The following is a 15521-nucleotide window of genomic DNA, read 5'->3' as shown; positions in this document are numbered from 1 at the left end:
CAGCAGCACTCCTAAGGCTGCACAGTCCCATTTGCTGTTTGCATGAGACCTGATTCTGTGCAGTCTGCCTGTGGCATGGCCTGAAATTCAGTGGTGGCAGGTCTTGCTTGTGGCAATGTGTGTGGAGGCTGTGAGAGGTGATTTAGCTGGCTCTTCAAAGCAAACAATCTCCTTTCTCTTCCTTTTAACCCTCTGTGAGGCAAACCTCAGGCATTCGTGCTTTGACCCAGCGAGTGCTGAGGTGCTGATGTGGTGAAGGGAGGCAGCTGAAGGGGCTGTAGAGAGAGTAGAGGAAGACCAAGGGTTTTCTTAATGAGTTTTTCTGGCCACGTTTGAGCTGTAAAATCAGGGGAGTCTTGAAATGAATGACAAGTGTGTTTTCCAAAGCTCAGCTGCACATGTAGTTAAGTAAAATAAACAGTACTGAACAAGCTGTGCCACCACTCTGGGCACTAATAAGCCTCCTTACTGGTACCAAATAAATAGCACCTTGGACGGTTTCATTGACAGATTGCTGGGTCCTTGACCAAACAATTACATCTCAAAATGTACTTCTCTAGGAGCTAAAACACAAAGTGTTGTTATTAAAAAGAAAACCCCCAAACAACTCAAACAACAAACCCAAACAACCTGTATGGTGTCCCAGAGGTCAGCGATTGACTTCAGCTTTTATTAATTCATCTGCAGTGCATTTGCTGGAGATTTTAGGGTTTAATTGAGGTTAAGAGGTTGGAATCTGTGGTAAACAAAAGAATGGCATATGGGCAGTCTGAAACTGCCTGTGTTGTAAGTAAGAGCATTCCTCCTGGCCACTTGTTTTCACTGGGTGGTTATTCTTGGCTCACAACTTCTTGGGTTTTCTCTTTTTTTTTTTAATCAGGAAAAAAAGGTGTAAACATGTGCTGTTGGCAGGTTAATGATTCATTGTTTTATCACATCCTAACATACCTCTAATGAAGAGAAGGCTGAGCTGGGCTTCTGTTTAACCTCTCCCTTCAGATTAAGGACCTTGCTTCTTTAACCTCTTACCTGCTGTGGTGAGATGCACATGGATTTTTGTTTAAGAGGTATGAAGAAGGACACCTTCTCCCCTTCTTCTCTGACTTCCTTGCTCCCAGGACATGCTGTTGTTCTCTTCAAAATTCAAATGGACAAAGCAGGTGTGAGACCAGAGGAAGAGCTTTTCAGAGGCTTTGTTTTATAGAGGCTGTGGGGAAACTGGGTTCAATTTCTTCAGCTATCCAGAGAAAATCATGTGCACATGTTTGTTTGTTTGTTTGTTTGTTTTTTTGTAGTTGCTTTTTTGTCCTATTTTCAGTTTTGTTATAAGCTGGATTAATATCTTCACTGGAAGTGATCTCCCCTTGTAAGTGGAGTGTGTACTGTCTAGTAGAGTGGTTTGAGAATTAAGACAAACCTCCTTATGTTGGAAAGCTTGAACCCATACTCCAAGGTCTTTATGCTGTTGATAAAGTTGATGGTGTGCATGACATCAGCTGGCAATAATAATGGTGACCTGTTGCCCTCAAGTTATTCTATAGTCAGCTATAATTTATATGCACCTGTTACTAGTGTCTAGCCTGGAGCCTAAGAGAGCTCCTTGGTATAATTATATTGACAGGAGAGGATAAATCGGATTTTGTTTATTCTCTTTATTTCATTTAATAGAAGCTTTCACCTGTCCCAGGATGTCAGATGATTTTTTTCTGGCTTGCTTATAAATTAAAGCAATCTCCTTTTGAAAAAGTCCTGGTTCTTGTTTAAGTAAATTCTGACTGGGGGGGGGGGGGGGGGGGGGGGGAGGGGAGTACTAGTAATAGCTCCTTCTTTTCATTAGTAGATGCAATTTTTGTGCACTTCTGTCTCGTAAGACATGCTCTGTGTAAAGAACTTGCATTTAAAAAAGCTTTTCATAGAATCAACCAGCTTGGAAGAGACCTCCAAGATCATCCTGTCCAACCTATTGCCCTATCCAATCAACTGTGTCCAGTTCTGGGCTCCTCAATTCAAGAGAGATGTTGAGATACTGGAAGGTGTACAGAGAAGGACAACAAAGCTGGTGAGAGGCCTGGAACACAGCCCTGTGAGGAGAGGCTGAGGGAGCTGGGGGTGTGCAGCCTGGAGAAGAGGAGGCTCAGGGGTGACCTCATTGCTGTCTACAACTACCTGAAGGGAGGCTGTAGCCAGGTGGGGGTTGGTCTCTTTTGACAGGCAAGCAGCAACAGAACAAGGGGACACAGTCTCAAGTTGTGCCAGGGGAGGTCTAGGCTGGATGTTAGGAGGAAGTTGTTGTCAGAGAGAGTGATTGGCATTGGAATGGGCTGCCCAGGGAGGTGGTGGAGTCACTGTCCCTGGAGGTGTTCAGAAAAGCGTGGCTGAGGCACTTAGTGCCATGGTCTAGTTGACTGGCTAGGGCTGGGTGCTAGGTTGGACTGGATGATGTTGGAGGTCTCTTTCAACCTGATTGATTCTATGATCCTGTGAACTAGACCATGGACTAAGCGCCTCAGCCAGGCTTTTTTTGAACACCTCCAGGGACAGTGAGTCCACCACCTCTCTGGGCAGCCCATTCTAATGGCAGCACATTCCATTTTGTTAAGGAGCTTCATGAGTGCCAGCTCAGGGAAGGAGGTGCGAGGAACTGCTTTTATACTTGCATAAAGAACACTTTCAGATATTTTTATTTTATTAAAGAAAAGAAATCACACTAGAAAATGAACAAAAAAATTTACTAACAGAACAACGCACCCTACGAGGGTCCTCTCCTATGAGGACAGACTGAAAGAGTTGGGGCTGTTCAGTCTGCAGAAGAGGAGGCTCCCAGGTGACCTTCTTGTGGCCTTCCAGTATCTGAAGGGGGTCTAGAAAAACCTGGGGAAGGATTTTTCAGGATATCAGGGAGTGACAGGACTAGGGGGATTGGAGCAAAGCTGGAGATGGGTAGGTTCAGACTGGATGTGAGGAGGAAGTTGTTCAGCATGAGAGTGGTGAGAGCCTGGATTGGGTTGCCCAGGGAGATGGTTGAGACCCCATTCCTGGAGGTGTTTAAGGCCAGGCTGGATGAGGCTGTGGGCAGCCTGCTCTAGGGTAGGGTGTCCCTGGGCATGGCAGGGGCATGGGAACTAGATGATCCTTGTGGTCCCTTCCAACCCTGACTGATTCTATGATTCCATAATGCACACGTGGACATATGCATTCACATATGTATGTCCTCTGTTACCATAGGCAAGAAGCAAGTAATACTGTGCTTCCTTATCCTTAGGTACATTTTGGAGGGGTGAAGGAAAAGCTCTTGCATTCCTTGACAGACTGTTCTGAGAAAGCAGGCAGCACCTTGGGCAGTGGCAGAGTGTAGCACAGCCAGAGCCAGGGTATTTGGCTGCCCTTGCTGGGGTATATGCCCATCTCTGGGGGCATGGTGGGCTTTGTGGGCCAGCAGCATTTCTGCTGGTCTAGTTGTGAATGTCCAAGTGTTGCTGGTGGAAGGGAGTTATGCCAGAGTGACTTTGTTCAGGGCAGTCAGGATTTGACTTGCATTAAAACTACGCAAGAATGGAGTAGATCCCATAACAGGTTGGTATCTTGTTGGTTCAGGTTCCTGCCAGCATTGATCCCTAAACTACTCTCAAGGAACATCTCCTCATCCTGACAGATTCATGAGGTGCCACAGGATGCTTTCCTCGTCCTGGAAAGCATTGGAGCAGAGAGAGCTGTAAATGAAGTGTCACAAGTTGCTGAGGAAACTGTCTAACCGAGCTGCAGTGATGTTGGCTACTGTGGTTCAGAGTGTGAACTGAATTTGTCTCATTTCTGTTGTCATAACTTCAGCTCCGAGATGTTCATGCAGCTTTAGCTCAGCCCTTGTGAGGACACTGGCAGTGCTCATCTCACAAAAAGTGGACTGGCAGCCGTCTGAGTTTGTGTTTCCAACTCTTCCTTTAAGTATGGAGGATTTGGGGCAGCAGTTTCCCAGGGATTAAGGGTGGAGTGAAGAAGATGAGAGCTCAGATGCAGTCATCTGCACTGACACATGCCTGCTGGTGGCTCATTGAAATCCTCACTTGTGGTGAGAGTGAGGTACCCGGGTGAAGGACAGGGTGCTCCCTCATCGCAGGGTGTTTAAGGAAGCAGTCTCTGGTGTCACTTGCCTTATTGCTTACACATATCTTGAAACCTTGAGTCTGGTTTGTTAATCTAGGGAGACCTGATTGCTTTATGGTGCTCTGCTGGAGACTCACAAGCTATTTAAAGATTAACTCTTATTGCTCTGTGTTGTGGTGCTGGTGGAAAAAATGACCACGGGGCTGTGAAATGGGTGTGTTTTGTTTTGTAAAGAGGAAGGAGAAATACATCTCATCAAACACATGCTGTGGGCTCCTCCCAGCATCAGCAGCACCATGATACTGATGCTCTTACCTTCTTGACAGGTGCATGGGATGAAGTGAGCCTGTTGCCTGCCTGAAGAGACGACTCTGGCCCCCACAGAGCTGCCCACCATGAGCAGGGTGCTGCTGGCAGGCAGGATGCAGCCAGAGAGCTCCCGGAGCGTCTGTGTCTTCCTGCCCACCCGTGAGCAGCTCAGCCTAGCCGTCGGGGTGAGTGGCTGGGAGGGAGGCCGGGAGGTGGCTGCCTTGCAGATGGGGTTTGTTTTTGTTAGCTGTCTTCGTTCGCCCAGAAGCCTGGTTCCAGTCTGCTGACCAAAAGGCTATTAGCCCGCCTAGGGTAATTGGTGCTTCATTTCCTAACTGAGTAGCTTCAACTCGTTTTCAGAGCTCTTTACAAGTGTAGGTTGTATTTTTTTGGACAGGGGGTCTTTCTCCATTGCTATTTCTCTTTTCATCTCTCTGAGTGGTTTTGACAGGATGATAATTTAGCAGTTTGACAAAATCTGAACTTGAAATGCCTTGATGATTCTGCCAGCGTGCCCAACACATGTCCCTTTGCTCTGATGCTTTAGCTGCTTCTGGTCTCAGTAGTCCATAGATCCTTTCAAAGACTCTTTAGGTAAACAGCCATCAGGGTGGGGATTTCCCCCCTCCTCTGAGTACATCCAAAAATCTAGAGGTAAGTAACTTCATTTCTTTGATCACTGCTTCAGATAGCTGTAGGTGTCTGTGTGACAGCAGAGCCAGGTCAGCTGGCAGCCCAGAGTGGCACGATGTCCACTGTGGTGTGGTATCTCTTTGTGCAACACCACCTGCTCCTTGAACTTGTGAGAAACTGAGCTGACCGAGGCAGTTCACATTCATTTGATGAGAAGCTCTTAAAAATAAGTGCTCTCTTGTGAGCTTGTGTGCACTCATGTGTGGGCTGGGGAGGGTTTTGCTTTGTTTTGGGTGGGGTCTTTTTTCCCCCCTTTGGCACAGGGAGGGGGAGAAGACAGTCTGAAGTAAGCTGTTATTTTAAGCACTTGATTGAAACAGTGGCTTTTGAAGCTGTGCATGCTAATCTTCAAAATCCATGTAGGAATTTCCCTATCTACTGTGCTTAAGTGTGGCATCGTGAGCTGAAACAGCCACAAGGTCTGGACAGAACGAAGCTTTAACAGCAAAATGTATGGCACTCTGCTTCTAGACACTGGTTCAAACCAAGCCCATCTGCTGCCCCAGAAGGCTTTTGCAATCTGATGGCCTCTGTGCAAGCCACAAAATTATTTAATTAAGTTCTTGTGTGTACAGCCTGGGTAATGGTCTGTTGTGGCTGACCCTAAATCTCACCTTCTTATAATAGCTTTTATCAGAGAGGCTGAAGATCTGAAATAGTGGAGCCTACTCTGCTTCAGGCGTGCAGGAGGGCAGCATGCTGATGTGGCAGATGCCATCATGGCTCCTTGCTGCACTCTTGCTGAGCTGGGCACCACTGCCAGGTCACACTCCACTGTATTAAGCTTAGGCAGTGCTTAGCCTGTACAGTAAATCCTGGGTACTTGCAGTTTATCATAAAATCAGAGCATCATTTAAATTGGAGTGGACCCCCAACAATAAGCCTGCCAAGCCTACCACTAAATCATGCCTCTGAGTATCACATCCACACCTCTTAAATATCTCTAGGGTATTTAATAATCATAATAAGTGGTCTTTCTCACTGGGATGTAGGAAGGTAGTGTGTCCACCTGCCCCTCCAAAAGTTGGGACACCTTGAGCATCACTGCCTTGTCCCTTGGTAGTCCTGTTAAATACATTTTTCTCTCCTTGCTTCTGCTTTGGTGTCTGGCAAGCTGGGAAAATACCTACACAGAGATGCCTGCATGTGAAAGGGAATAGCTGCCTGGGCCAAAACATGAGACTTTGACACACAGTTGTGCCCTAATTGCATAGAGAGTGAAACATGACCAGTTACAGCTGTGAAACATGACCTGTTACAGCTGGGCAAGTTACCAAAACCAGGTTTTTTGTTTGGCTTCTGCCTTTACCACAACACCCCTTTAAAACAACAACAAGAATTAAGATGTCATAGGTGGATTGTTATTTTTGAGGACTATCAAGGCCAATTTTCTGATGTTAATTAAATGTAGGTTCTACCAACATCACAACTGCAGATGATACTTTGTGCATTTATTAGAATAATAATGCCACTACTTAAGATTTCCAAAGCCTTTTAAACTCTCCAGTGTGAAATGCAAATACTAAACAAGCTTGCAGCTCAGTCAGGTAGGTAGGAATGGTTATCTTTCCAGCAGAATAAATTCTAGATCCTTCCCATGATAAGCACAGTGTTTATGCAGGTAATTCCTTTCTCCCCTCTGCCATGTAAATTCCACCCTTCCAGATAAGAGTTTACCTATATGTGTTTTATGTGGTCACATGTAGAGTGGAGTCTACTCTTTAAAATGGGTTTGTCTTATGCCTTTCACAGTGCTGTTGAAAAAAGAACAGGAGCCATTTTAAAGTCTCTTCCTCCATGATTGGGTATCTCTTAACAAACTTTGGCATCCACTTTTCTGGATGTATTCACAAACTTGAGGAGTTAGTGAGGAGGAAAACTGTGTCCCTGGGACCAACTGTGAACATGAGGAGAAGCGAAATAATGAGGAGGACTAGAAGGTGCTACAGCTCACTAAGCATCTCAAAGACAGCCAGGCAAAGTAGGAGGTTTCTGCTGGGAGAGCACAGAGCAAAGCAGTCTGGCTTGCTCCAGGCAGCTGCAGCAGGGTGGTGGAATATGAGCACCAGGCAGCTTCAGCAGGCTACAGGTGAGAATAGTGCAACTAAAATGGTATGGTCGCACCAGAGATCTTGGAGTGAGTACCCATTTGAGTCAGTTTTGCTTATCTGCTTAACTGTGGGTTATCTCCTTGACAGTTTTGAACCTGATGATCCATATCCACTTGGTTTTAGGTTAGGTTTCTGAAAATCTTCTAGGGTGGTAGCAGCCAAGTAAAGGAGAGTGAGCTGTGCTAGCGAAGGTCTGGCTGCCAGCGAGTAGAGCAGGGCAGGCAGCCCCCTGCCCGTGTTGGGGCAATTCAGAAGCAGTCACAGCAGATGTCATTCATTGCCTAGCTGATGGAGAATGGTTGGGAGTGTACGCAGAAAGTTTTGGAGGGGAGGAAGTTCTAGTGAAGTTCGGTGTGTTGGGGAATGGCAAGCATAAGTCCAAACTCTGTCAGTTGTGCTGTAAGCAGGAAACCTTTTTTTATTTCTTTCCCTTTTTTAAAGGCATAAGAACCAAGAAAAATGGAGATAGGCAACCAATATGTGTGAATATTTAGAATCAGTCAGGGTTGGAAGGGACCACAAGGATCATCTAGTTCCAACCCCCCTGCCATGGCCAGGGACACCCTACCCTAGAGCAGGCTGCACACAGCCTCATCCAGCCTGGCCTTAAACACCTCCAGGGATGGGGCCTCAACCATCTCCCTGGGAAGCCCAGTCCAGGCTCTGATCACTCTCACATCATTACTCTCACATCTCCTCCTCATATCCAGGCTGAATCTGCCCACCTCCAGCTTTGCTCCATTCCCCCTAGTCCTGTCATTCTCTGATAGTCTAAAAAGTCCCTCCCCAGCTTTTTTGTAAGTCCTCCAGATCCTGGAAGGCCACAAGAAGGTCACCTGGGAGCCTTCTCTTCTCCAGACTGAACGGCCTCAACTCTTTCAGTCTGTCCTCATAGCAGAGCTGCTCCAGCCCTCTGAGCATCCTCGTGACACATGGAGTCACTGTGGAGTCGCAGTTACCTTCTGTAAACTTGATTTGACTTCATTTTGGACTAAATTTTATGTGTAAAAAAAAGCCTAGAGTCTGACACAGGGCAAAGCTGAGTATCAGAGGAAGGAATGATTCATGGTGTGTCTGGGATGGAGCTTGGCACAGTAGCCACATGCAAAGACAGGAAAGGCCAAAGAGAAGTCTGCAGTTGAAAAATGCAAAGAGTTGCTTGCTTTGAGCAGAGAGGCAGGCAAGAGGAGGGAAGAGCAATTGCAAGTGTCATTAGCATTGCACAATCTTGAAACCTAGGAGTAAAAATTGATGCAGAACTCTCAAAAGGAGAATAGACAAGGTGGTAGCTCACATGCCTGCTGTGCACAACACCAAATCACTAGTTTGAGGTGAGTGTTACAGAAGATTGAAGTGCTTAGCTTCCTAGAACAAAGTATTTTAAAGCAGGTTTTTCTTCCCTTAGGTGTGAAAGCATGCCACTTAGAAAGATAATCTCATTGTAGAGCTTCCAAATACAGTCCTCTGCTGCTGGTGAGTGGTATGTGCATAACAGTTCATAGTATCATAGTATCATCAGGGTTGGAAGAGACCTCACAGATCATCGAGTCCAACCCTTTACCACACAGCTCAAGGCTAGACCATGGCACCAAGTGCCACGTCCAACCTTGCCTTAAAGTGCCCCAGGGACGGCGACTCCACCACCTCCCCGGGCAGCCCATTCCAGTGTCCAATGACTCTCTCAGTGAAGAACTTTCTCCTCACCTCGAGCCTAAATCTCCCCTGGCACAGCCTGAGGCTGTGTCCTCTCGTTCTGGCGCTGGCCACCTGAGAGAAGAGAGCAACCTCCCCCTGGCCACAACCACCCCTCAGGTAGTTGTAGACCAGTTGTGGCCAGGAGTAGGTCACCTCTTCCTGAGTGAGTCCTGTCTGGTAGGAGAACATGCTCAGAGCTTGTTTCCATGAGAAATGAAGCAGGTTCATGCCCAACTTTCTCTTCCAATTGTATATTCTTGGCATCTGAGCAAATGCTCACACAGAGACCTGTAATAAGACCCAGATACAATGTGAGGTCTTATGCCCCTCCCAAAGCACACACATGCAAATGTGTGTGTGTGTGTTAGTGAAGCACAAGTTTCAGATCTCTCCATAAAGCAGCAGTGAGTGGCTGACTAGTGTAAATGACCTTCAGTTTCCCACTGGCCATGTCTAGTGACATAGTACATCCTAGGGCAGGGAGGGTAGTGCAGCTGGTTTCTGGCGCCTGTGGCACACCTGCACTAAATGGGTTTGAGGAGTTAGAGTGGCAGTTAGTTTGGTAGTGAGTAGTTTGTAAGAGAGTTCAGTAGTTGACTTCTGCCCTATCATCTTTGCTGCTGGGAAGGTAGTACTGCACTGTATCCACTTGGAAATGCTGCTGCTGAGCTGCGTTGTGCAGCAGCAGTGTAATGAAATTCAGAGGTTCAGGCCCATTTTGCAGCCAAGCTTCTCTGTCTTGGTGGTGTTACACTCTCCCTATCCACTCTTGCTCAAAACTCGTCCCTTACGCCTCTGAGGCTTGTGGGCTTGGTGGTGAGAGTTCTTTGCTCCTGTGATTGTCTGTGCTGCTGCAGTGGTGCAGTGGGACAATGGAAAATCAGGCTGTAGGTGGGAGAACATTTAATAGGGGCATTTCCCAATTGTAGTATCCATCCAGGTGTGCATATGCAGGTAGCTAGAATCACCAGGAGCCTGTGTTCCAAGCACCCGCGCTGGAACAGTGCCTTCAGTAGCTGTGCTGCAGTGCCCTGTGCTGTGCTCGCAAATACAGCTCAGGCGCTGGTGCCCGGCAGGTGTGTTCTGGCAGCGCTGCTTTACCCCTGCTCCCTCACCGTGTGCGCAGCCTTACGTGGAGCAAGAGCACCGGGAGGCCACAGTGCGGCGTGGAGATGGGCAAGAGCTTAGGGCTGTCGGTAACCGCTCCAGAAGATAAAGATGTTAATTGCTGTGTGACCAGAAGTCAGCAGGGGACGGAACAAGAACAAGCTCTTCTGTGTGGGGTACAGAGCAGCTGCATCTCTAACCCCAGAACTTTCTGCTCAAATCGTGCAATCTTGGGTTTGTGAATGTTCTCTCTCTCTCTTTCTCTCTCAAAAAAGAAATCTCTAAGAGGGCAGTATTTCCATCCTGTGTTTGCAAGCACACTTTTCTATAAGAACACCTATCAATAAGCCTGTTCAGTGCTGCACAAAACAAGGACTTGTAATTCTTACACAGAGATGACTTTAGTTTCCTATCTATTTGCATGTCTTACTAAGCTGAGCCACCTTGTGCTGTGAAGGACACGTTGACTATTACTTTGTGATAATGGCATTAATAATAGTGAAAACAAAACTTGTCCTGTGAGCTGAACTTTTGTTACAGTACCCAAAAATGTAGTAGCCAGTGTAAAGAAGGAAAACCACTCCATTCAGGTGCCTGAGCCAGCTGTAACGTTGGATTGTTTGCTTCTTTCAGGTCAAAGCCACTGGACAGGAGCTCTTTCAGCAAGTTTGTGATTTGGTGAAGATTAAAGAGCCTCACTTCTTTGGCCTCAGCATTGTTAAAAGTAAGCAAACTCAATGCACAGAGCAAATGACTGGGCAAACATCCACAGGCTCGCTTGTGTATTTACAGTGTGTGCATATATACACAGCGGCCGTGCCTGCAGGGAAGCTGATTGTAATAAGGTCACAAAGTATGTAGATTATTCACAGGCTCCTCGGAGCTCTTTTGATCTTCGGTATGTGGGCAGACAAATTGGGTGGAGGGGGGGAGGCTTTTGTTCTCCTTTGTTCTTGCCTTCCACCTCTTTGTGGGGTTTTCTCTCTCTCCTGTAGCTGAGTTGCTAGCCAACGTACTTGTCACTGAATTCAAAACTGTCAGTTAGTTGGACAGGAGGTGAATTGTAAAAGGACTTTGGGGCTGAAAGTGTTACTTATCTTCTGCAGTCACATGCAAAGAATGTGGCACCAGGAGGAGAGAATACAAATGGTTCGAGGGGACTGCTTGCATGTGTGAGGGACTCTGGGTTTTCAAATATTGCATGGGAAATACAAAGCTGCCTTAATCCAAGAGTTGAAGCCCAGTCTGTTTGGTCCTGTGATGGTTTGGACGTTACCTGCCTCCCCACGCTTAAGAAATTCACCCAGACTAGACTCAGTGGCTCTGGAAATTGAATGAAGCTTATATTTACATCTTAGCACAGTATACAAGCAGATAGTTACAGTACATACAGTTATAGACAGAAATAGACAAGTTGAAAGGTAATACAGAAACACAGCAGCCCTCCCAGAAACCTGAGTCCCTAGGAGTGGCTCCCAACCACCCTTCAACCTCCCTTCCACCCTTCTACCTTACCCAAGATCTTTGCCTTATGCCCAAGGTAGATTGGAGGGCCGGCCAAGGGAGTTAGGAAGCAGATGGATTAGTCACACAGATGGCAGGTTAGGTTAGAGGTGCAGCCCACACAGCCCAGAGAGCGACTCTGTTAGCTATATTTATGTTCTTGTTATACCTCTCAGCAAGCCTATGAGTGCAGCAGACATCACCACTGTTTCCTTTTCACAGCCTGTAATCTAATTCTTCTCACCAAAACACTCTAGCTGTCCTCAGGCTAGCACAGGTCCTATGGCTTAGTGCTGACTAGGCAACAGTGTAAGGTGACACCTTAAGGGAGCAAACTGATATATTATGTTTCTGGGATGGTGTGTGTGTGTTGGCACCTCCTCATAGCAATTAGTCATTGGAAATTGATCTGTCATTCTTCCTGTCCTGCCTCCCCACGTTTCCAAAAGTGTGGGAAGGGCTTTTCTTCCCTCATAGAATCAACCAGGTTGGAAGACACCTCCAAGATCATCCAGTCCAACCTATCATGTTCTTTCTGTTCTCATTCTTTAAGAACTGGGGTGTTTTTTTGTTTTCTTTTGTTTTTATTCTTATCACATCACTCAAATTTACACTGCCATAAGCTTTTTGTCTCTGTAAGGTTTGTAGAGTCTCCAAGAGATTCCATCAGTGTAACTAAATAGTAGCTAACAAATAGAGCCATGTGTTTAACCCAGCACAGACTGTTGTTGGTTGTCTTTTTGTTGTGTTGGTTGGTTTGTGATTTTGTTGTAGGGTTGTTCTGGTTGTTGGTTTGTTTTTTTTTTTCCTTTCCCTTCATGGTGTTCTTATGAGTTTTTCCCTCTTCTGTCTTTTTTAACACCAGTTTTTGCCCGTTCCACTCTCAAGGTGTTTAGGGTTAAAATTTGAACTCCTGTCCTCTGCCCTTCCCTGTAAGAAAACAATTTCATTTCCATTTTCTTTGAACTTGGCTGTATTTTCCTTGTTTTCCTTGTGTTTCTTTCACGTTATGTCCTCTTCACACTTTTCTTGTTCCATATTTTCTGTACCCTACTTTTTCCTTCCCTCCCATGTTTTATGTGGAACAGTTTCCTTTACTCTGTCAAGCATAGGAGCTCTGGCCTCAAAATACTCTATTGTGGCAGATGCCTTTCAGCCTGTTGGAAATGGAGTTAATTACACCATTGAGTAGCATAATAAAACTCTGCTGACTAGACTTTAAGGTATATTGCCCATAGCTTTAAACATAAGCAGTGCTCTTCTTGCTTCACAAACTTGTTTCTCATTTTCAGGGCAGTTAATTCTTTGCAAAACTCTTAGAAAAATGGTGAGAAACAGAGTTGCAGGAGCCCAGTAGCTTGGATTAACCTCCTTCTTTCATTCGTTTTTCTGACTGCTCCTCTCTCCTGTTTGCTGTGACTCAGTTTGTGAAGCTGCTTAATTGAAGGCTTCTCACTCTGGCTACTCCTGACAGTCATCTCCACCCAAGCAGGCATCAGGATTTTGGATGAGGAGAAGATTTATTTTTGTTTGTGCCTCTGTTTAAGGAACTGTTGTGACAACAGAAAAGTCAGCCTGAATGGCCACAGCCACCCAGAAGACTGCAGCCTGCTCTTAGAAATGGGAACAAACCTGGTCTGTTTCTTATTGCTTCCTCTGATCTCTACCTTCAGTATGTGAAAGTCCAGTAAGCTGTTGACAGAATCACAGAAACATCCAGGTTGGAAAAGCCCCTCAGGATCACCAAGTCCGACCTATGACCCTCCTCTGCAAGATTCACCTTAAATTGTATCCCTAAGCACCACATCCAAACAACCCTTAAACACATCCATGATTGGTGACTCAGCCACCTCCCTGGGCAGCTCATTCCAGTGCCTGACCACTCTCTCTGTGAAAAACCTTTTCCTAATATCAAATCTAAACCTTTCCAGTCTCACCTTGAGACCATTCTCCCTTGTTCTGCCTCCAGTTACCTGTGAGAAGAGACCAGCAGCAGCCTCTCTGCAACTTCCCTTCAGGTAGCTGTAGACAGCAATGAGGTCTCCCCTCAGCCTCCTCTCACTCAAGCTAACCATCCCCAGCTCCCTCAATTGCTTCTCATAAGTTCCGTTCTGCAGGCTCTTCTCCTGCTTTGTTGCCCTCCTCTGAACTCCATCCAGCACCTCCACATCTCTCTTGTATTGTAGTGCCCCAAACTGAACACAATACTCAAGATGTGGCCTCACCAAAGCTGAGTACAAAGGGACAATCACCTCCCTGCTCCTGCTGGCCACAGCATTTTTAATACAAGCCAGGATGCCTTTAGTCCTCTTGGCCACCTAGGCACACTGCTGGCTCATATTCAGCTGCCTGTCTATTACAGCCCCCAGATCCCTTCCTGCCAAGCAGCTCTGCAGCCACACTGCCCCAAGCCTGTAGCATTGCTTGGGGTTGTTGCAACCCAAGTGCAGGACCTGGCATTTAGCCTTGTTGAAGCTCATCCCTTTAGAGTTGGCCCATTGATCTAATTTATCCAACTCTCTCTGAAGAGCCTCTCTACCCCCATTCAAATCAACACTGCAGGAGTCCTTTGGAGTGGATTTTAGAGTTTCCTTTGTTTTGTTTTTAAAGCAGCTCCATGTTCATTACTGTAGAGCTATAGCTGTTCTCCATTCCCTGTCTTTACTCACCCCCTGCCTTGTTTTGGCCAGCAGCCTGGTGATCATTCCTTGCTGCCAGTGAGATCTTTCTTCTATGGCATTTGAAAGTAGCCTTTAGGGCACTGCCTCTTCTCAGGGGTTTTTGCTTTCACAGTAAGCTATCATCTCAAGAAGGGGAAGCAGTTCAGTCATGTGAGGAGGCCTGGGTAAGTTCTGTGTTGCTCAGGGTTGTCTTGTGGGTACTTAAGTCAGCTGCTTTATCTGGACAGCAGGTTGGTGTACGTCCTGTAGAGGCTGCAAAGGGAAGACATGGAGCTTGGCCTGCAGGGTGAGGACAGGATAGCTATCAGAAAACTAGAGAGGAAGTCTCTATGTTTCAGGCCAAAGCATTCCTTTTCTGCATCGTGGTTTCATCTCTCTGTGCTGCCTGCAGCTCTCAAGATGCCATTTTTTGAAGAAACAGCTGCCCTGTTTTAATGAGTGTGCATTGCCTGGTTTCCTAAGGCATCTGATGCTGCCACATGCAGAACAAGGTATTCTAATCCATCTGTATCCATTACCTTCCTTGCTAATTTGTCAGCAAAACCTCAACTATCAGCAGTTGCAAAAGAATGAAAATTAAAGGATTTCTACTGAACTGTAACTATTCACACTGGGTGGATTATCAGGATTAGGAGCCCATTTGACCTGCAGACATTGTGCAGATAGACTAATGCTCAGCTGATCTCATAGTAAGTATGTGTGTGAGGGTGAGAGGTTGGGCTCCTTCATAAGAATAAGTTTAACTCATAAGTGTGTCAGAACTGAAAAAAGCACTGGGCAAGCTGTAAACTACAAATGCTGTGAGATCTAAGATGTGGGACTTGGAGCATATCTTCCAGTGTTTGTTGCCTAAATTAATTGCCCTCACTTCGGTTAGAGATGCTGAGAACAAGCTTCAGGATTTTAGATCACAGTAATGGTTGCAAAACAGACTTTTTCACCCTTCTTGCTCTTGAGCTTTTATTGTTCTTGAGACAAAAACTCCTTCAGCCAGCTCCACTGTGGGGAGGAAAAACCTGCATCTGTAAGGAGAATTTGATCTCTTTGAAAAATAAGTTTGGGAGTGTTTATTAATGGTAAGCCACACTGGCAGAGTGGCTGGGGCATGTTGCTATGCTAGTTTTGCCACAGCAAGGATACACCTTGTGTGCTGGTGCTGCCACATGTTTTCTTGTAGTAGTTTGCTCAGTGAAACAGTCTGCAACCCTGCCAGGTTCAAACTGGCTCCATGGGCTTCAGCACCTGAGCCTTATCCTCAAGGTCCTCCTGCAGGGTCAACCTTATCTAGTGCCCTGTGGGAGGTTTCCCTGTTGTTATCACA

General features: G+C 46.2%; 1 protein-coding gene across 2 annotated transcripts in view; it reads left to right on the top strand.

The window, feature by feature from the left end:
• The window catches only part of FRMD1 (FERM domain containing 1), a 46082-nt gene that overhangs the window by 8151 nt on the left and 22410 nt on the right, over positions 1-15521 (top strand). The window contains exons 1-3 of one of the 2 annotated variants that reach the window (XM_064158442.1): positions 5030-5064; positions 9986-10192; positions 10650-10740. In XM_064158442.1, the coding sequence (XP_064014512.1) occupies positions 10082-10192; positions 10650-10740 (202 nt within the window). In that variant the 5' untranslated portion in view covers positions 5030-5064; positions 9986-10081. Of the gene's footprint in view, positions 1-4427; positions 4596-5029; positions 5065-9985; positions 10193-10649; positions 10741-15521 lie in introns of those variants that run through there. The other variant, XM_064158443.1, reaches the window with a different exon arrangement.

The sequence above is a fragment of the Pogoniulus pusillus genome, chromosome 18, assembly GCF_015220805.1.
Source record: "Pogoniulus pusillus isolate bPogPus1 chromosome 18, bPogPus1.pri, whole genome shotgun sequence".
Classification (NCBI taxonomy): Eukaryota; Metazoa; Chordata; class Aves; order Piciformes; family Lybiidae; genus Pogoniulus; species Pogoniulus pusillus.
Note: the sequence above shows the minus strand (reverse complement) of the source record. Positions and strands in the feature narration are given on the sequence as shown.